Source organism: Diadema antillarum, unplaced genomic scaffold (genome assembly GCF_040938485.1).
Source record: "Diadema antillarum isolate AM-2024a unplaced genomic scaffold, OU_Dant_1.0 seq00002392_RagTag, whole genome shotgun sequence".
Taxonomy (NCBI): Eukaryota; Metazoa; Echinodermata; class Echinoidea; order Diadematoida; family Diadematidae; genus Diadema; species Diadema antillarum.
The window spans coordinates 14,517-37,309 of record NW_027273003.1 but is presented as its reverse complement, the minus strand read 5'-3'; the positions used below and the strand labels follow the sequence as shown (position 1 = coordinate 37,309).

Here is a 22,793-nt window from a genome sequence, read left to right as displayed (position 1 = left end):
GATAGATCCATTAATGTTGTGTCTCCTCATTGTGCATTGTTTTACGCTGTTGCGCATTTGCACTTTTTTCCTATAGAAGACCAAAACTACAAGTAGTTTCCTATCGCTGTTTGTCTGTAGTGTGACTGCGTGCTCAAACTTTTGGAAGATATCGGGAAGCAAACAATGGGTAGTTTAACACAGTGTGACCATGGCTATATTTACCAAATGATGTATAGTCAAGCTACACTAATACAATGCAGTATACGGCCAGTACTGACCATTTCAAGTGGATGTTAGCTTACTTCACATACACTGTACTCTGCATAGAGAAATGGATGATGTATTGTCACGGCAACTCCTCCACTATTAAAGAGATGAATTTTGCATCACTTGTACATCCTTCCAGAACATGTGGGGGAAACTTGAGTTGGATCATTAGAGAAATACTACAGTAAGCTGATGGCCGATCCAGTCTTGTAAGACGAGAGTATGCTGAACACAAATGTCCATAATCCAGCGTGACATTGTCACATTTCAATCAATTTCCAGTCACATGCTTAGACCAGCATGATTCAGCACATATGGGACTGCGAGGTATGTAATGCCATATTTTGACAACAGAGTTAACATGAATCATTCACTCTAACTGACAATTTGTTTTGTTGTTTTTTCACTGTGCCTTGCATGTTTACTTTTTTTTTTTTTTATTTGAAGCATTTCATACAATCAATTAATTTGCTAAATAGTGGTTTACGCCATCACACAAGGAAAGAGATTGCCCTTTCTTAGTTTCTATCTGGTACACTGTATTGCGAATAATCTCTATACTCTTGTGCTCAGAACTCCTAAGCTTCCTTTGTACAAGAGATCTTGAAGATTCTTCATGTGGGTCTTTTGCTCATTTCATTTGGGGAAACAAGCAGAAAAGAAAAATTAAAATATGCTTGGTCTTTGGAACTGAAAAGAAAAAAATGCCCAACTCTGGCAGAAAAACAGCACCTGCGTCGATCACCGTGACAACCACTGGAGCTTGTAACTATCACCTGCATCATCAATCAATACCCGGACAGCCATCATGTGGACCAATGTGCTGTGCAGGCGACTTTTGCATCAGCGACGTCTGCTTTAGAGAGTGCCAAGACATTCAAATCATTGTTCGTGGTTGCCATGTTGGCAAACTCTGGTGATTGCGATCTGGACTTTGAGGGTAACCTCTATCCCCTGAACCACTGATGCACTGCCATCGATATTGCTAAAGACTGCCTGAGACAAACGCACATCTTGTGTGGTGTCCACGCTTGCACGAGGGCAATCATGTTTGATATAACAACTCTTTTTATCTGCCACACATTCTCCATTGCTAAGTCATCCACAAAGTTTGATAGCAACCATGTGCTAGTTCGGTGGGTCCTCCGATGGCCAAGCGCAAGACTTTACGATGTAGACCTTCAAGCTCCCTGGAGAAGGAAGCTGGGTCACAAAAGCGTCTTGTGCAGAATCTCCCATACCATCCTTCGTCTGAAGTAGGGCATATCATGCTGCAAGGAACAAGACAAAACAAACATACAAGTAAAAACACGGTATAACCCTTCTGCAATACATGCACAGAAAAATCTCACACTTCAGAGGAGAACCATCTACTGTGTATGCTGAATATTTTGCGAGGTTTTTAGGGTTTTATATTTTGCGAATTTCGCTATTCGTGAATTATAAAACACACAAAATTATTGGCTCTGATCCTAATATGAATGTGATGTGTATGTATGCATTTCTCCGTTCAATACTGAACTCCACGATCACGAATTTAATCACTCACAAAATCGTCACGAAGTCATGATTCGCGAAAATTTAGACTCGCTGAATATATGGTGTATACAGTAATTCTGGCATCTGTAAGGTCCATCAGAATGTTTCTTTTTTTTATATTTTTTTTTTTTTCACTCAGTATCATTACAACCTAGTATTGGAAGATTCAATTTATACTTTGAGTGTAGAATGCAACATACCATTCACAAACTCTAACAAGATTTCCAGCTACTAAAAGAAAAAGAAAGTCCCATCTACAAAGTGAAAGAGTACTTGAAATAAAAAATTACTTTGGGCAAGGTCACATTTCTAGAGGCCGGTCTATTCAAAAGTGAACAAATAAATAATAAGTGGACGACAAGGTGCATCGCCTAGCAATGAATCGTGAGCAACTGGTGAATACTCTTTCATAACATGTAGTCTCCATGACATTAGTGTATGTCAATGGTTACTGGTATATTCTAGTTGAAAATTTATTTAATTCATTTCCAGTGGGAAGATACAGTAAAGCTCATACCATCTTTCTATTTTTCAATGAATATCTGATAAGAAATGCGTCTCACTTCACCACAGTCTCGCCCTAATAACCCTTTGAAGACAAGTCCCAAGAATACTCGGGCAGGTGTCTATTGGAAATGCATCCTATACCGAATCAGTCCGTCCTCAATGGGTTAAGCAGTAGAGTAACATGCCTTGAGAAAGATGCCATGCCACTAAACTGGTGGTTTCATGTTAATCAAGTCCCCAATAAATGATTGTGACTGTACCTGGGAGAGAAGGGAGGTTGGAGGGCGGCTGTTTGTAGTCACACCAACTGGGAACTCACCTGAGTGAAGGTGATGGGGGCATCCCTGGAGACATACTCAGCGTACTTGCAGGCAAACATGCCACAGTCTGAGCCATTAAGCTGCTGAGGGATGTCCCTGGGACACTGGTACGTCCAGCCCTCCATGCTATACTCCTGCTTCTTCTTGTCGGCGTGCTCAGATACCACATAGTCCCTTTGGGGCGGAGGATGCGGGAATGAGGGAGGAATTTAGCAAGGCAACTGACATTCATGCATCAAAATCAGGGAAGACTCTTGAAAGTTTTCAGGGGGATTCTTCTGTGTTATATTATGCATCTAAATTGGCAAAACTACTGTAAAAATGAAAAATTCTATGAGACTATTTTTTCACGCTCAGATGGAATAAGGTAAATACTGTATTTGTTGGGTTTTTTTTCAATTCAATTTTCATGATAGTTGCATGTCGCAGGAAATGCCTGAAATGTCCACATCACAGAAATTTCCATTTTTACAGTACTAATCCCCAAATCAGGGAGGCTTTCATACTTTTGCAACAGGCTGTGGACAAATACCTAATCTTTTTCTTGGGGGGGGGGGGGGGGGGAGGTTGGAGGAATACTCCAAAAGAATCAGGGAGACTTGGTATTAGTATCAAGAACATAAATTTGCAGAAGCTGAGAAATTCTTAGGCTTATTGTGAGCATGAGGTAGCCAGCCCATCACAGGTAAATTCCAACTTATATTGGTTTCTGCTGGTATACCTTAAGAGGCCTTCCATTGCCTTAAACTAGATTCCCCCTCACCTGACCTCCATCTTTGGCCAAAAGAGTTTAATGTTTTGCCTTAGCATGTGGTAAATTATTTTGTTGCAGGGTAATCTAAAATGAAAGTCTGGGCCTTGAGCCCCCCCCCCCCATAACAACAACAACAACAACAACAAAAAACAAAACAAAACAAAACACAATGCAACAACAACAACAAACAAGGAAAAAAAAGAAAACAAGCTTAGAAAAACAGAAACAAAAAAAAAGAGCAGCCTATTGCCAGAACCAATGGATGGTTCAGTATTCATATTGCAGAAGATTGATCAGAAGGGGTTATTGTACAGAGGTGAACTGTTAATGAAGTCTTTTTTACCCGTTGAAGACTTGAAATCCCAAGTATATACTCAGGCAGGTGTCTATGGGAAATGCGTGTTACAGCAAAATCAACCCATCCTCAACGGGCTAATACACAGATGACGATGTTTATGTGAAAGTGAGGAGGACTGAAGCTATTCCCTTTCACATGAAAATGCAACAGACTAAGAGCTACAGCTTGTAAACATCAACTTGTGGCTGTTGATTAAACATTACAGAAACAAACTGACGAGTTGACAAGAAACAGGTTTTGAATACTTGAGACCCTCAATAAAGCAGGTCATTCCGACATACCGTAACGCATCCAGACATTGCTGGTTTTGGCTGCCCATGGAATCGAAGAAGGAAATGCTTTTGTCCCGGAAGTCTATCACCTGCAGAAAGCAATCAAAAAGAAACAGAAAAGATGTAAGGAACAGAATGAAGCAGAACTACGGCCGAAAACAAGCTTTATGATAGCTAGCAGGAAAGAAATATTGTGCCCCAAAAGGCACGGGTCGGACACATAAACCACTAAGTCGGAAACATAAACCACTAATTAAACAAAACTATTCTGTCAGAGGTGTTTCTATGCAGTTTAAAGTACATGCAGGCTGACTCAAAAAAGAAAAAAAGAAAAAAAAAGAAGCAAATTCAGCAGGGTAGGATAGTGTCATGATCATGTCCATGAGCAATTCAGCAGATTTATATCTGTTCCTACAGGAGAATAGAGATGATAATGTTTTGAGTGGGAAGTGAATGATCAGGGTTTTTGTGAATCGATGTGACTATAATGCCTGCAGCCATAATGCGGCAAGCATTGAATGTTGAGAAAAAAAAAAACATCACAGCCTTATTGCATAAAAAGATGTAAACAAACACAAGTCAGAAAATCAAACATAAGTCATGTATCAGCCAATCAGAATAAAGTACACAGAGTTGTACGTTTGATCTCAATCTTTATGAAACAGGACCCTGGAATCTTACTCTAGCGCATAGAGTGAGATCTGAACCATAGTATTATGTCCTTACCCTCCCTTCATTTTCTGTTACTTTTTCATCTCGATATTCCTATGGAGAAGGAGTGACAAAGTTTGCCCTCCCTAATCAGCGAAACTTGTCCAATCAAAAATCAGTTTAACTCTTCATGTATGTATATCTTCATTTTTCAAGCACAGTGTAAGCACATAGAGACTTTCACAAAAGGAAAATGAACTTTTGTTTAATATTAACCCTAACTAGGCCGGGGGGGGGGGGGGGGGGGGGGGGGGGGGGGGGCCTTCGAGACCCCCCCTCGACATTCCGCGTGATGTATCGCAATCGCAAAAAGCTGTCGCCGCGACGTTTCGTGACTTTTTTCTTTCGAGTTTCCCGCATCTTTTGACATCAAATTTGCATCGCCTGGGCGCGCAGTTTCTGAAGTTACAGATCAATATGTACATGCATGTCAGACCAAAAATTGCTCAAAAACGTGAATTCGTGTACAATTTCAATGCAAACTGTGCTTACAGGCAAATTTCATAAAAGCATGATTATTTTGCTGTTTTATTCATTAGAATCAATGAATACATATTTTCTTGTTCGGAGCGATGTCGCGTACAAATTTCATCGAAAAAACAATGAAAAACATAAAGTCGAATTGAAATACATAAGAAATTCAAAAAAACAATAAAATACTTAAGAATTTTTTCTGATATCACAATTTTTTTTACAACATGTGCTAAGGACACTAAAAAGAATATTTACACAAAAAATGTGCCTGTTTTGAACTTTATTTTGTGATTTATACCAAATACATGTAGTCTGATTTCATGCATCATTATGCATAAATTAGCATAATTTAGCATAAATTATGATTTTTTGAAAAATTAACTTCATGGTATTTTAGGTTACATCATAGGCAATGTGTGTGCCAATTTTTGTCGCGATCGCCCAGTCGACGGCCGAGATCTGGAGGAGGGGCCTGGGAGGCCCCCCCGGCTTTATCAACTACCTAAATAGCCCGGCCTACAGTAGTTAGGGTTAAGTGCAAACATAAATATGAACAGACAAATAGTAACACAACAGATCAAAAATCAAGACACAAAGGCTAGATAATATATAGGAAGTACAACCCCTCCCCATGGTCATCTGCTCTATGTGCATGGTCAACAACAGACTGACATTTCCAACAATACGGTGAGAGATGGACATTCATGTGTCGCACTGACCGCTAAGCACCAGTGCATTCCCAGGTGGACGGGAACGAGGACCATGTCCTTGGCAAAGATGTCTGTCCGTTTGGTCCAGCGCCGTATGCTGTTGTAGCCAGAGTTGACCAGCTTTGGGTAGAAGAATGTGTTGAAGTAGTGCAAGGTTGGGTACTCCTGAACAGGCCATGATGATCATGTCAAAAGAATGTATACAAATAACATGACATAATCAATCTATATAGCACCTTTTTCTTATCGTTACGAAGGGCATATGGAGAATTAAACTATAATTACAAAGATAAAGATAAAAATCTAAGTAGTTTAACTGAAAATATGACTACAGTAAACTTACACGAACATTGTTTACAACATTTTCCTGGAAAAATATAAAATCTAGAAATAAAGAGCCTCCCCTTCCCCCCCCCCAAAAAAAAAAACAAACAAACAAACAAACAAACAATCAATCCAGGCAACAAGCAAAATGTAACAAAATTTACGCAACCTACAGTATAAAATACAGCAAAACTACATTGGGAAACAGGTTGGTTTTTTTTGTTTGTTTTGTTAATTCCAAAATCATTACTGCAATCAAGATTCTTCAAATGTAGACTACTTTATGATACACTATATATTTCAAACTATGATGTGTAAACTTGGACATATACAATGCAAGGCACATGTACATAAACAACTATTGCACGAGGTGCACATGTAGTTCATGAAAATTCTCACGCTTAGTTAATGCCTCAACCTACTTGTCAAAAATCCATCAACACAGACATCAAAATATTACGTGAGAGTACTGTAAGAACATTTCATACAGAGAGGGGACTGTCCACTAAGAAGAGTTTCATATAGCTTTTTCAATCAAATTTATCAAATAAATGCACACTGTATTGTATCAGTAGCACTGGTCAGACTAGGCAAAACTATACGCACCTCAATTCCTGATAACTTCCCATAGTTTGAGCGTTTGATCACACTACTGAAAAAAAAACTGCCCATAGTTTGAGCGGTGTGAAACTACCCAAAGTTTTGGTCTCTGACATGCATGCTCTACTCAGGCAAAAAAACTCTGGGCCCTCCTCCAAAATATTTAGTATCAAAAATACAAATGCACAACAGCAAGTAAAATAATCACAATATGCATAAATTAAATGAAACGGATCTAATCACATGACAAACTTCTCAAAGTTTCAGCCGTGGGTGGCCACACTATACTAAACTACGTATCGTTTCGCGGGAAGTGAGAAACTTCCAAACTGTATGCTGGATTTTTGCTGGAAACTTCATGGAAAATTTTGCTGGTAGGTTTCTGAGCAGTTTGCAGTCAGACTGTCCAAATTATGTAAAGCAAAATACTAGAAAGTGAAACTACAGATGTGTATGCACAGTTCTGCGTAGTGTGACCAGGGCTATTGGTAACATTGTTAACCTTACCTCTCTGGTATTGCTCCTTTCCATTAGCAGCTCAAAGTAGAAATTCATCACCTACGGTAAACCACAAAGAGGAAACACTAAAGTGAGTACTCTGAAGAAAACATCCTTCCCTCCCCCATAAATACAAACTGGAAAAATTGATGGATTCTTAACCCTATTCTAACTGGGCTATTTGAGACCAAGTTTTTACTGGGGGGAGGGGGGGTCATTTTGACCCCCCCCCCCCTTCAGATCTCGGCCGCCGATCGTGCGATTGCCACAAAATTTTGCCTAAAGATAGAGCCGGATATCAACTACAAGATTACATGGTCATACAATAGAAAAATATTGGCTTTCTATTTTTAACAAGGAAAAGTAGAAATTACGCGGTGCGTAATATATGTCCCCGCCGGAAGTAGCATTTTGTAGCAAAATGTGCAATATAGGTAAAAAATCAAGGTCAAAGGTCAAAGAAGGCAAAGGTCAAAATTCTGTGTAAAAGTTTTGAAGCCCTCACCTAGTGCCATCACATAAAGCAAACGGAATCGAAATCGGGTAGGAAATGGCGAAGGAGTAGCATTTTATAGCCAATGTACAATACAGGTCAAAAATCAAGGTCAAAGGTCAAAGAAGGCAAAGGTCAAAATTCTGTGTAAAGTTTTGAAGCCCTCACCTAGTGCCATCACATAAAGCAAACGGAATCGAAATCGGGTTAGAAATGGCGAAGGAGTAGCATTTTGTAGCCAATGTACAATACAGGTCAAAAATCAAGGTCAAAGGTCAAAGAAGGCAAAGGTCAAAATTCTGTGTAGAAGTTTTGAAGCCCTCACCTAGTGCCATCACATAAAGCAAACGGAATCGAAATCGGGTTAGAAATGGCGAAGGAGTAGCATTTTGTAGCAAAATGTACAATATAGGTCAAAAATCAAGGTCAAAGAAGGCAAAGGTCAAAATTCTGTGTAGAAGTTTTGAAGCCCTCACCTAGTGCCATCACATAAAGCAAACGTAATCGAAATCCGGTTAGAAATGGCGAAGGAGTAGCATTTTGTAGCAAAATGTACAATATAGGTCAAAAATCAAGGTCAAAGGTCAAAGAAGGCAAAGGTCAAAATTCTGTGTAGAAGTTTTGAAGCCCTCACCTAGTGCCATCACATAAAGCAAACGGAATCGAAATCGGGTAAGAAATGGCGAAGGAGTAGCATTTTGTAGCAAAATGTACAATATCGGTAAAAAATCAAGGTCAAAGGTCAAAGAAGTCAAAGGTCAAAATTCTGTGTAGAAGTTTTGAAGCCCTCACCTAGTGCCATCATATAAAGCAAACGGAATCGAAATCGGGTTAGAAATGGCGAAGGAGTAGCATTTTGTAGCAAAATGTACAATATAGGTCAAAGGTCAAGGTCAAAGGTCACGACTGAAATTCTGTGTAGAAGTTTCAAAGCTCCCATGTTGTGCTATCATATAAAGCAAACAGAATCAAAATTGGCTCATAAATGACAGAGAAGTAGCAAATTGAAGATTTTTGATCACACACGGACGCACACACGGACGGACGGACGGACGGACACACACACGTACGGAGCCCGTTTCATAGTCCCCTGCTCGAACTCGTTCGGCGGGGACAATAAATTAATTATGCAAATTCATGCATGAAATCATATTTTCACCTATAACTCCATTAAAAAGACTGAAGGATTGCTAAATTTTTGTGTCAGAATTCCTCAAGACACATCAAACAATTTTCTTGCAAAAAAATAGCACAATCAAAATCAATTTCTTTTGTTTTTTTATCGTTTTGTTAATTTCTTATGTATTTTATTGTTTTTTCAACCTTTTGTTTTCTATTGGTTTTTTGCCAAAATTTGTTGCCGGCACTTTTTCAAGCTTATCTACACTAGAATTGATTAATTTCAATGGTTAAAAGTTCAAATAATCTAATTTATATCAATTTAACCAAAAAACACAATTTGCATTGGATTTGCACACGATATCATGAATTTGAGCTGTTTTTGGGATGACATGCATATGCAAAACATTATGTAACTTCAGAACGGTGTACCCGGACGTCACAAATTTGGTCTCAAAATATGCGGGAGACTTTAATGAAAAAAGTCATGAAACGACGCGGCAAAATCTTTGCGCATTGCAGAATCATGGCGCGAAATGTCGAGGGGGGGTCAATTTGACCCCCCAGTTAGAATAGGGTTAAGGTGAAACAGTACACAACCCTCATCAAAATTCACAATCAGTGTTACTTGACCCATTGAAGACTAGTCCCTAGTACACTTGGGCAGGTGTCTATGGGAAATGCATTTAAATAGTAAAATCAGCTCGTCCTCAATAATACTGAACAATAACAACTAATAGTGAAGCAATTTCAATGATGAAAGATGAGAAGTAAAATGCTTGTTTCCTAGCAACCCATCCAGAGGGTCATCCAGCGCTCTCACCTCATCATTGAGCCAGTTGAGTCCTCGGAGGGTCTGCATGTCACGCCTTGTGATGGTGAGCCGGAATCCTGAGACCAGCGCCTCCTGGGAGGGGTTGGGATGGAAGGCTCGCTCTATCTCTTCATCCATCTCAAGGGTCAGCTCAGCAAATTCTTCTCCCTCCCCCTCCTCCTCCTCGTCCTCCTCACCTTCCTCTTCCTCATCCTCTTCTTCCAATTCCTCCTCCTCTTCATCCTCATCTATGACCTCCACCACATCCTCCTCCTCTTCTTCTACCTTCTCATCGACCCGATAGATCACATCCTCAACCACGCCCGGTTCCTTCTCAGCCTGGCTTATTCTGGCTTTTATCTGTCAGGGTGGACATTTATTCCATGTTTGAGGCATAGATGCAACTCCTAGTTTTTCATTTTCATGTTCATTTGTTAGCGGCATATAATCTGACTTGTAGCAAGTGACAAGAACATATGAACACACTACTTTGATGATTACCTTTAAGTTTAGTCCAGCAATAATGCACAAAAAATTCACTGATTTATTCTCATCCAGATGGTACAGATATCTTGAAATGATAACATATTATATAACCATACTTTCAAGAAAGAGTTATCATTTCTATTTCAAATATCTTATTGAAGTTTGTGATGTCTTAAAGTATACAACTGTTGAATCATCAGGACTTCATTTAGCCATAATAGTGATGGACTATCAGGTTTGAAGCAACTTAACCTGACTACCTGTGAAAAACACATGACCATTTGCAGGCTTTTTATTCCAATTTTTATCATTAATGATATCAAACTGTGTGTGTGAAATGATTGACAAATTCACTTACAATTTCTTGTGCCTCAGCTTGTCCTTTTGCTCTCTGAAATGAAAAATTGGGAAATGAAAATATCAAAATATTGCAATGATGCCAAATGATTGCATTACTTTTACAGGACATTTTACTTTCTGCATTTGCTGTTTAGTCCCTACACGTTTAGTTGTTTTTTTCTTTTTGAAAGGGCCATCTGATGTCTCATTGCTGTACAATACAACCCCCTGTTGCAAAATAACTACCTGTACCCCCTCAAAAAAAAAAAAAAAAAAAAAAAAAAACCAGCAAAACCAAATCCAATGTAGCCACTGTTCTAATAACAAGTGAAGCAGGAGTCATATACAAGTCAAAAACAAATTTTGAATGGACTTGTGCAATACCATAATAACAGAAAATACCACTGAACTTCAAAATTTGATATCTTATCCTTTCTCAGGCATCTTTCATTTCCACAAAAAAAGATAATTAAAATAAAATGAAATAAAGGACTTGGTCGAGAGTTGTTTGTGCATCCTTTCAGAAGAAAAGGAATCAACCTTTTTAAAAGGCTGCACTGCGTCCTACGGAACCTGCCCAATATCTGACAAGCTCTTCACCCTAAAACACTCCACTAAATGATGAATGCACAAACATTCTAATAATGTTTCTATGTATTGGGAGGATAACTAAGAAAAAAATAAAATTCTCCAATAATTTCTTTCACTCACCCTCTCTGCATAAAGCTTGACTTTGAGATGCTGTTCATCAATCTCTCTCTGCTTTATCCTGACGCTGGACTCAAAGCGGGATTTTCTGGGGTGCAAAATGAGATAAGGATGTGCAGTTAGAGGGGAAAAGAGTGCCATTGCAAATCTGGGAATGAATCAAAAAGTGGTCATAAGCCTGATTAGCATGACAGAAGTTTGATTTGGATTACAAACCATGGAAAAATCTTATATTCTTACACCTTAAGCAGGAATGGGTATCTCAGCTGATTTATAAAAACATAAAAAGAAACTTCAAAACTCACCATTCTCAACACAGTTATAGCACAGAGTAGTAGGGTATTCTGTTCCCAAAATATGTTTAAAGGGATAGTACAGTATTGGTGGAGATTAGAATTGGGCTTTTAAATTTTTGGGAGATACCAAGAAAAGACTTATGAAATAGTACAGAGCATACCATTTTAAGAGGAATTCAAAGTTTATTTGATAAACATCGGGTTTGGAATGACTGAAACATCCAAAAACAAAGTAAAATAAAGCGATCGTAATAAAATGTGGGTCCCACACTTTATTGAATCGCTCTGTTTTCGATATCTCAGCCACTTCAAAACCAATTTTCATCAAATAAACGTTGAATTCCTCATGGAATTACATGCTCTTTCATATTTCATAAGAGGTTTGCCATTATCTCACCAAAAAATGTTAGAAACCTGAAATTAGGTCTCAACCAAAACTATACGATCCCTTTAAGTAAGCAGCTGACAGTAATTTCTCACTTCAAAAATGTACAATCTTCTTTCAGATGAGAGACAATGATATCAAAATCAATATAACATATTTGTCATCACAAGATAATGATTTTCACTGAATGCATTCAATATATTCAGGTATTGTCACTTACAAGTCTTTAAACCAGTCATCTGCAAGATAGGGCGTGGCACACAAGCTTCGCTGGAAGGCACTCATGGGCGTGGTCTTGGGTGGAGACCTGACCGAGGTAATCTGGACTGGGCTCTCTGATTCATTGAAGTCTGAAAGGTAAATCATAGGGAAGTTTGTAACTATTTTCAAACGTATTAATGAAATTTGAGCAAAGAAAATGGGATTTCATCGAGATTTAAACTCGAGACCTGCAGGTTGCCAGACCTGAGCTCTTACCCACTGAGGTACAGAAGGCCCTAGTGTGGTGTTTGTCCTAGAAACTCCCTGATTTTCAATGCTTTTGTGGTCAGAAGCATACTTAGACCTGACATAAACTCGTAGGAGAGAGATCAACATAGGGATGAATGTGAGGGATCACCAAAGTGATGCAATTTTCAAACATGTGAAGATTATCCCTTAGTTTGCGGTCATTTTCCTAAACTTTATAGATTTATGTATGCATGAAATTCACTTTTAGCATTAAACTATACAAACAAAATATGATGTCAGAAAATATAGATGTGACAAAACCAATACACAGAGTCCGTCACTAGACAATGGTTAATCAGTATCTCTTTTTATATGCACAATGATTCGTGGAAGGATGATAGCCTATCAATATATGAAATGGAAATACTTTGAAAACCAAAATCAACTTTTAACTAGACAGCAGGAACAACATAGAGACATAAGGGAAAAGTAACCTCATCACCGGTGTAAGAAATTCATTAACCAGTTACATATGGATCTTACAGTGATAGGTATTTGTTAATTCCTTGGACTCTTTCCTTCCGAAAAGAAAACAAGAAAACAACTTTCATGGTAAATACAACTCTTGCATTAAGTCGATATGCACATTTCTTATTCTCTCCCTAGAAGATTAGCTAGGGCTTTAATCTCTCACCAGGCTGGGCAGGCGTAGCTGCAACAGCTCTCTCCCCAGAGGGTGTCCCAGGGCTGAGGTGACTGGCTGGGGCGTGGATCCGCTGCCTCACCGCCTCTCGGATCTCACGCTGTGTGGAGAACTGGTGGGGCAGGACACGAGTGCCCAGCTGGCTGGTCTGAGTGGACGGGCCAAAGGATGACCGCTGGTTAGCTGCCGATGTACGGCTCAGCTCTGGTGCCTTTGGTCTGGGTGGAAATCAAGATACATAACTACATGAACTTTGGATAATGACACATCACAACGCAATCTGATATAAATACCATTATTGTTATCTAGATAAATCTGCTGCCGGCATTGGCTAAAACCTCACCTACAACAATTTGATAGACTGACTAAATTGACACAATCCTATGAATCTCTGAATTAAATACCTCTAATACTTAGATAACCCAGCTTTCAGATTCACAGTAAGATGTCCTGGATCCTATAGTAGCAATATGATACTCTGTTTGACACCAGCAACCTATAATCCACACTGTATATATATGATATAGTTGGTTCTCTAACTGCATGGCAACAAAAACAAAACTTATAGTTGTTACTTTCATAGTTGTAATTGCAATTCAATATCCTTCTTGAAACTCACAATTAGAAGCCTTGGAGAACTTACGTGAAGTGAGGCTCCTGCTCATATCTCTGCATGACAACAATACAATTTCTGATCAACTTTTTGCCCATCAGGTAGAATGTGACGTCATTCACCTCTTTTGATTTCCTAGAGCCAACCAACCCACAAAATTGTCTCACACAGTAAATTTCAATGCTGTAGAAATACTGTTGCATAACACTTTGAACACTTTGGTGTGGAAGACACTATAGTCACTACATAAAAACAACAAAAGGCATCTCCTATAATTACAACACATCATATAATGTAACACACAAACAGGAAAAAACAAACAAACAAACAAACACACACACACACACACAAAGCTCTGTGTGTTGAAGGTCTTCTCACCTAGCGCCTGTCTGTTGAGTCACAGTAGAGGGAGCCCTAGGCCTTGTATCAGGGCCCTGCAGAGTGGACGTGCTGGTCACACCCGAGCTGTAATCTTTGGAAAACTGCTGCAGCAAATTCTGATACTCTTGTCTCTCTTTTAATCTCACACACTAGGGCAGACAGAAAGCAACAAAATAGAAATAAAAATTTAAATGAGGGCAAAAAATAAGCTTAACATTTGTTTTGGTAACCAAAGCTTCAAATGTTAGAAGCCCTCAGAGGCATACTCTATATGTTTATTACCTCATGAGCATAATTTCTGAATCGCAGTCACTTAGGAAAATTTCTTGAGTGGGCAAAATCATAATCTAGAAGCAGAAATATGGAATTGAAAATTGCTATTATTATTTTGCTCGACACAATTCACATTATGTGTTTGAATAGCTATGAACACAGTACTCACTGTCAGTCACCACCCTACCTGGACTCCAAGGCACTTTGGTTAGGTCGGTTTGGAAAATCATACACAAATTACAAAGTTTACTTGAACTACTGTAAAAGTGGAAATTTTTGCGGTGTTGAAATTTTCACGCATTTCGTGCAACCAGAAACTAGCGCGAAAATGAAAGCATGCGAATATTTTTGCTTGCCATATGTTCCTGTGCGTAATGTCTTGATTCCGCGGATTTAAAAATACGCCAAACTCTTCTTACCTGGCCAAGCGCGAAAAAATATCCACTTTTACAGTATGAGTTTTGAGGAAACACTCACCTCCCTGGCCGTCAGTTTGCTGTTTGGCAAGTGAGGGCGTCCTCTCGAGGTATGTGAGACGACCTTTCTCTTTGTTGGTCCGGGAAACAGTTTGTCTTTGACGGGGACATAGCTCTCGGGTTTAATGGGACCTCTGGCAGTGACTTGTGAGTTGCTAGGAAAATAGTGAGGATATTGTGGAAGAATTATTTCCGATTTGCAAATACTGTACAAATACATACATGTACATGCATGGCACCCGATTGACAAACTGCCCTACACTGACATAAATAATTGAATCAATAAATGAACATGTACATTCTTTGTATAAACAGCAAATCTATATAATTGCTGTAGTGATATATAAAATGCTTTGTTTTGTGTTTTTTTTTAACATGCAACACATCTTCTGTTCACTCGAAATATACCCTCCATGCAAAAAAAGAAAAAAAAAAGCAATGGAAAATGTTTACGAAAAATGAACGAATAATCTTTATATATGCTTCAGTTACCTAAAGAGTATATCTTTCCTTACAATTTAGTTACCTTTTTGATATGTTGGATAACGACTCTTGTGGCTTCACTGCTGAGATGCCACCCCTGATCCAATCCAAGTCATCTTGTTCTTCATGGTGTCCATTGTGTAGAACTGGTACAGGAGACTTGTTTGACGTAATGTTTGTACTTGATGATAAATGTTTCCGGTGTGGAGGCTCCCCAGCTAAAAGTATGAAAAGGAATAGAATTGGTTCACTTTATAAAGGAGTCAAAAGATTTCTCCTTTTTCTTCCCCGTAACATTTAAAATATAATAATTTTAGTGGCGTGAATGGACCATTGGAGAAAAAAGGTACTAACAAGCCCTGATGTAAGTATATATCTATGATAATATATAATATAAATATTCATGAATACAATATACATACATATATTACCTGGCTCTTTGAAAGACACTGGACCAGAAGTATTCTTGCCTTTGTTTTGTGTTGACATGTTGTTGGATCTTGATGGAACTGCAGCATGGCTCACAGCCTGAAGGCGACAAAAGATAAAACATCAAAATTACCTTCTGTGGTTTGAAGTAATGCCAAACCATGACAGCAATAAACATGTATCGGTGCACCAGTGACCAAAATAGCCGCCTGACACCTTTTCCAAAACAACTGCAGAGACTCCAACTCCCCCGCTTTCGACGGGAGATCTCCCGCCGAAAGCCCATTTTTGCAAAATCTCCCGTTCTCCCGCTTGAGATTTAATTTCTCCCGCCCTTGCTCTGTGTCTCCCGCTTGAAATGATTTCTTACTTTTTTGTCTTATTATGTTGAAAAATATGCCTTAGATAGCACGAGAGAGCATCAAGAACCCTAATTATTACAGCTTCCAGGGCCCAAGCGGGCCCTGGACCCCGGCTGCAAGGAACTTCGCGCTCATGATATGCGCTTCGCACACATCAAGTTGGAGTCTCCTGTTTGCTAGGGGTTTCAGGTGGGAGAATCTCCAGATCAGAAGGTGCTTGGGGTTGGAGTTTCTGCAACTGGCCACACTATTTTTGAAGATGGCTGCCACCATTTGTCTTTTTTAAGGGCCCCACAAATTGAAAAGTTGATGTGGGAGTCTGAAATATGAAATGCAATCTTTCTAAACGTAAAATGACACACAATCACACAATGATTCTGCACCGCGAGAAGACCTCGCTATGAGGCTTCTTGACTTTCTTCTTTCAAGTCTCGCGCAACTTTTGAGAAGAAATTTGCAACATCCACATGGACCATTATGAAGCTACGCCCTTCTTTATAATGGCATGTCACCCCAAAACAGTCACAAATTTGGGACTTTGTGTATATTTCATATGGAAAACAGTGCTCTCTATTTTTACTATTCATCACTTTGATTAATTACATGCTAATTATGGTACAAAAGTGGTTCATGACAACTTCCACTGAAAAAAAGAAAAAAAATCAAAACAAAGAAAAACATAAGAAATTCCAAAAACAATAAAATACACAAGAATTTAAATGACTTTTGGAAGTTTATATGATGTATGATTGTGCAATATGTTAAAACAGACATAGGAACCCAAAAATAGACTCTCAATGCTTTGAAGTAGTGTCTTAAAGACTAACATAAGATGTTGGGCTTAATTTGCATAATTAATTGATTAGAATTAGAAATGGATAACTTAGCATAGCCAAAAAGGATCGACCTGTTTCGGGTTTAAAATAAAATCATAATAATTGAAAAAAGCACATTTTTTCTTTCTCTTTGACATAGAGTTTTTATTTTTGCTAAATACATTGTAAATTAAAGAGAAAAAAGCAGGTGGTCTCATAAAAGGAAGTGAATGGGAAGCTACACATACAAGTATTTTTTTTTTAACATTACCTCGTGAATCTCAGAAAATTTTCGCCCATATATACAGTGCACTCGTATTATAACAAACATGGTTATAACAAATTTGTGGAAAAATTAAAAATTTAGGTAAAAAATAATCATCTATTAATATTTATGTACTTTACTATTTAGCTATATAATGACATTTTGATAAAAAGAAAGAAAAAACCAGTCCCAAGGACTTCATTATAATTGGAGTGCACTGTAGCATATATTGTGGAATGATCCCAACAGAACTTGTATATGTTTCAAAATAGTTTGGTTGTGCAATGCATCCTAAGATATAAACAATACAAAACGGGAGATATAAGAACTCCTTTTAATAGTGTGCCATGTGTCCAGATTTTACATGATTTGATTATTGAGCACACTCCCTTCCATTTTTCATCCCATACCCACCGCATGTGAGGAGTGCCAAGCATGGGGCTGTCTGTGGTTGTTTTCTACTCCTGGTTCCCCCACGTGTTCTGGGTAGCTCCTCTCCATGAAGTGTTCAACGGGTCGGAAGAAGTAGTTCTCTCCAAACGAGGTTGCCTTCTTCTTGATCCACGTCGCCACTTTGACGAGAGGCGTGGATTCGCGGGAGTTGGTCAAGTCATCTGTAGTAAACATGGTACAATGTACCGTGTACATGTATATTTTGGTTATTTAAAAAAAAGAAAAAAATATAAAAATCCATCCACATGTTGTTCATCTTAATAGCTTAAGTGAATCTGAATCAACTCATGTCCTGTCTCTGCTTTTAATATCGTAACACAAGGAAAAAATTGTAGGCTCTTTCTTTTTCTGCTAATGTAAATACATGTGTTACCCTACAATCAAATTTGGACAGAAGACAGTGTAATGCCTCATTAACGTAAGAGATCTTCTCTTTCTTAACATACATGAACACTTGTGATATACTTTGCCATAAAGGTTTGGAGATGTACCAATTCCCCCTAATACCCCCTCTTTGTTTTTCTGTCCAAAACACTGATGTTATAGCCCCATGTTGGATAGTCTAGCAATCATGATTAAACAAACAATAACATTTTCAGTGAGAAGTCTACAAATTTCACACAGAAATCATGAAAATCTTTGTTCTCCTCATATGTGTTACCTGTATGGTTAGATGTACGTGCCCTCTTTGGCCGAGGTGTCTCCAAAACATCTTGAGTTACATCGTCCAAACTGCAAAAAATGTAAGTGGAATAAGTCAATCAGATAGACAGAGGAAGAGGATTCTAGAAAAATGCAGTCAATACTCCAGACTTTGCGTTGCTGACACAACGCGTAACACTTGCTTTAAAGAACTTGTAGCTGCAGCCCAACCAAATGTCATGCCATGTGTAGTACAGTGTCCCGTTATGCACAGCATGGTGTGTGAAAAGTAATTTAAGCAAAAATGCACTAGAGTTTAACCGAGAGTAAAATACTCCGTTTGCGGCAGGTTAAGGGTTTTTCCACACAGTAAACAAATCAGGCAAATTATCTTCAACCATTTTATATATCATAGACAAGATCATTCATTAACGACATTGTTTTCATAAAAAATTTGATCAATGACAAACACGGTTTTCAAGATTTACCAGGGCAAAACCCGGCACAATTTTCGCCGATATGCGCCGTAGTAGCTTGCGGCACAATGTACAATCCCTATGCAATACGCGCGTGCTCCGCATAAGCGCCATGCAATTCCCATTGCGAAAGCATGTGAAAATAGCGGGCGCACATGCACTGGCTGCAAACAGGATCACAATTCTGGCGGTGTTGTTGATGTCTTTCTCGTGTTTTTCTTTTTTTTTTTCTCGATGGTAACACCCACTTTCCGAAAAAAATGGCGGCCCACATCCGTTCGTGAAAGTTCTATTTTACGTGAGGATATGTTATCAAAATCCATGAACATCGATAAAACGACACAAAATCCAGTGTCTTGGACCATTGTTTCTTAACTGTTCTGTTAAGAAGTACCGAAAATTAAATTTTGGATGCGATATGTTGTCATTTACGACAATTACCACTAAGTTGCCATTTGTGTGCAATTCCTCTGGTTAGGTGAGAAAATTTCACTTTTGTCGGAGATTGTGCCAATTTTATCGGTTGGTTTTCGTTGATTGGGAGTGTGTTAGCGTAGATATGTGTAGTGTACATGTAGAGGTCTATAGTGCAATACTGTGTTTAGCGGTATATTACCGAGTATGTTGTACCTGCTGTGAACAGGCGCACGGCCGCATACTGCCGCAGCCAGTTACTCTAAGTTTAGTTCAAGTTCAATTCCAATTGTTAGTTTCTAAACTAAAATACTGGGGCCGTATTCTGAGAGCTTATTAAGTGTCTGATTAGCACTTAATTACCGAATTGGTATTCTGAGAGCATGATTAAGTAGGGGGTATATTAACTACCATAGCAACAAGCGTTTTGGCGGGAAGGACCTACGCGTTTGCGCGTATCAATGCGCGTGCACCTCTGAGAGGACTTAATCACAGAGTTAAGGCCAAGTAAAAAAAGAAAGTAGTTTCTCGTCCGGGTTTTTTGAGCAAGGAGATGAGGGAGGTCCTTACTATTTGATATCTTACTATTTTTTCAAGGATCGTCAAAATGAAAGTAATATGTGTTTCTCGTCCGGTAATTCTGAGAAAGGTAACGAGAGAGGGATTTACAATTTCCTATATTCAATTTATGAAATGAAACATCACTCTGGTAGCTGTGTTATGAGACCAGGTCCCAAGTGTACGTCTTGCCTGCACTCTGTGCATTTTCAAACAAATAGATATATGTGCCATACTTGAAATGAAACTTCATGCATGCAGAAATACATTTGCTTTTTCTTTCCACTACAGATGTCAAGGGAAAATGACCATCTTAATACTGGTATTTAGTGTTGTAATGGCTTTTCTGATACCAGTGTACTTGCAATTCTGATGTATTGTGCTATTAATTGAAACAGGTATAAAACATGTCTTTCAACAAATGTACGACTGAAATAAATTCCATGATATTCAAAACACTAGCTTTATTTATTGGTGTTTGTGACTTTTTGTGTCCACACAGCTGGTATGTATATCTGCAGTTCTTCACAGTACAATTGTAGCACATTCAACTGGAAACTGGCTTGTACAATTGCAGATGGATGTCAAAATGATACTGATATGGCATTCTAGCATTAAACGTTTAAAGATGTTTCTTCATGTTCTAAAAAGACATTTGATAATCACTCATTATTTGGATGATGAATGATTGTATAACAGTACACACTACAGATGATACCACTCACGGCTGTGTCCGTGAATTTACATCGTGAAGAAAAGTATCCCGCAGAAATACGAGACAAACCAGAATCCGTGGAAAAGTTATTTATTTTGTAGATACACCCATTTAATAATTCTACATTTGCTGGAAAAGCGCATTCATTTTCTCTGCAAAATAGAATGTATCGCCGTGACAGACCAGGGGATGGGGACCCTGGACAGCTACAAAACACGCACACTTTGCCGATATACGGTGCGACACGGCCACTGCACTGGCACCAGGGAGTCCTGCTGGCACCGTACCTTCCGACACTGCACACACATGCACATAGTCACAATGACATGAAAATGTATACAAACTCGATACCGTACAATCCTCACAAGCATTTGTACAGTACAATTCATCCGCTTAAAATATCAGAAACGGGGAAAAATACGAACAACGCGCGAAATATGCGTGGAATAACAGCGATTGTTCGCAAAAATGTTGCCGCTATCGCGTTCACGACGTACCGAGTGCGCTGTACATCACAGCCCAGTAGGCCGGCCCGCCGCGCCGCCCATCCAACTACAGTGCAGTTCGACTGCTTTGTGGGTCATTCCTTCTTGCCGATCGGCCGAGCTCGCAGTGTGAAATGCATGCGTTATTACACATACGCACTACACACAGAAGCTACAGCTGTACTACAGTCTACAGCTAAGTAGAGGACGCAAGGCGTAAAAATTAGAAATGAGACGTCACGATTGGTAGGTGAATTGTCGATCTTTTTTTTTTCGGCGGCCGAAAAAATAGTAAATATCAAAAAAAGTCGATGCGGCAACTGAAAATCGATGCGGGCGGGGAGCGGGCTGGGACGAGAATTATGAATTTCTTGGTATTTTCAGCGCCATTTTGAAAATAGTAAATAGTAAAAAAATCGATGCGGCGGCCAAAATCGATGCGCGCGAGGACGAGAAACTGGTTTCTTTTTTTACTTGGCCTAATTACGAATCGGTATTCTGAGGGTGTAATTAAGTATGAAAGTTAATGAAAAACTTAATGATACCAAAGAGTGTCATTAACTACTCCGATATCACGCATTACATCGTGTTTTCTCTGCCACAGCGATGCTTACCGTCTTCGGTAACCGAGGAGCGGTTGAATCTTGTTATCATGGTATCCGTAGAATTCAGAGAAAAAAAGAAATATAGCCGATCTTCGAGGAATTTTGTCATTTTATTTGAGCAAAGAGGTTGAGACCTTCGCGTGCGTAGGTGAGGGGTTGTAATCAAATACCGGAGTGTGCGCACGGAGCTCTTGGGCTGTAATTACAGGGATGTGGAGGAGCGCGCATTGAGGGCATATTTGCGCGTGTAATCATCATTTTGGCTTCTAACAACTCGTCTGATTGGATGGAATAACAATTAGATGGGAGGGACCTAAGATAATTACAGGGGACTTAATCATACCTTAATTACGTCCTCAGAATACCGATTTTGCCCATGATTAAGGGCCTATTAACTTCGCGACTTAATCACGAAGTTAATTACAGACTTAATTACGACCTCAGAATACCACCCCTGGAAACAAAAGCATAACAGATTTAATACAGATTGCACAAATTGACCACTAGCCACTCAAGCTCGGGGCCCCGTGTGGATACATCACAAGGCAAGGCCTAAGCCATGAGCTCGCTTAGCATCCTCAGGCTCAGGAAACAGCTCTCTGTCGCTGCACAGAATTGCAGAAGTCGCTCGCACGGCCACGAAACGCCCGGCGTCTGGTCGAGCTTGCTGGGTACTGCACAGACAGACAGGATTTGCAGTAGGCGGGACCACAATAACAGTAACTGTACATGCAAGTTCACATTATTATCTTATCATTACCTCTCCGATGGGCGTTTCTTCGACCTAGAAGTGGATTGATGAGTTTCAGATCCAATCAAATTACGAAAGACTTTGTTTAGTGTAGAAACCATTGGAAATAATAAGTTTTTTACTTCCTCAATGTAAACTTTTGTACAAAATGTCGCGGCAACATGCACTTCCCATGACCTCATCCGCGTCACTCAAACTGCTGCGTGCAACTCAAAAATTAAGACTTGATTCATACTTCATAGACAATCAGACACTAAATCTAAAATTAAATTCTTGCCTAATTTATTAAATTTATCCTGAAATTTAACATTATCTTTTCTCTTTTTGTCTAAACATATATTTCTTTTTTAAATGAGTTTGAAAGAGGTTGGAGCGTGAGAACGCTTAATCTATTACGTAACACGAAATCGTCGCCCTACACTTGGCTGAATCAGTTCGGGAAACCCACTCACAAGGGGGGCCCCTCCTTATAAGTAACCCGTCCCCCT

The 22,793-nt window shown here is 39.1% G+C and overlaps 1 protein-coding gene across 1 annotated transcript; it reads right to left on the bottom strand.

The window, feature by feature from the left end:
* Window positions 1-404: 404 nt before the first annotated feature.
* LOC139714708 (uncharacterized) lies at window positions 405-22,470 on the bottom strand. The gene is made up of 17 exons (XM_071626381.1): window positions 22,315-22,470; window positions 18,321-18,391; window positions 17,621-17,820; window positions 15,767-15,863; window positions 15,379-15,553; window positions 14,854-15,007; window positions 14,101-14,252; window positions 13,101-13,327; window positions 12,177-12,306; window positions 11,279-11,363; window positions 10,587-10,619; window positions 9,752-10,102; window positions 7,326-7,376; window positions 5,904-6,059; window positions 4,009-4,088; window positions 2,615-2,789; window positions 405-1,520 (listed from the first exon to the last, which is right to left on the bottom strand). Exons 1-17 carry the CDS (start codon window positions 22,404-22,406, stop codon window positions 1,458-1,460), a joined length of 2,292 nt encoding a protein of 763 aa, XP_071482482.1. The 5' UTR covers window positions 22,407-22,470; the 3' UTR covers window positions 405-1,457.
* Between the last annotated feature and the right edge of the window lie 323 nt (window positions 22,471-22,793).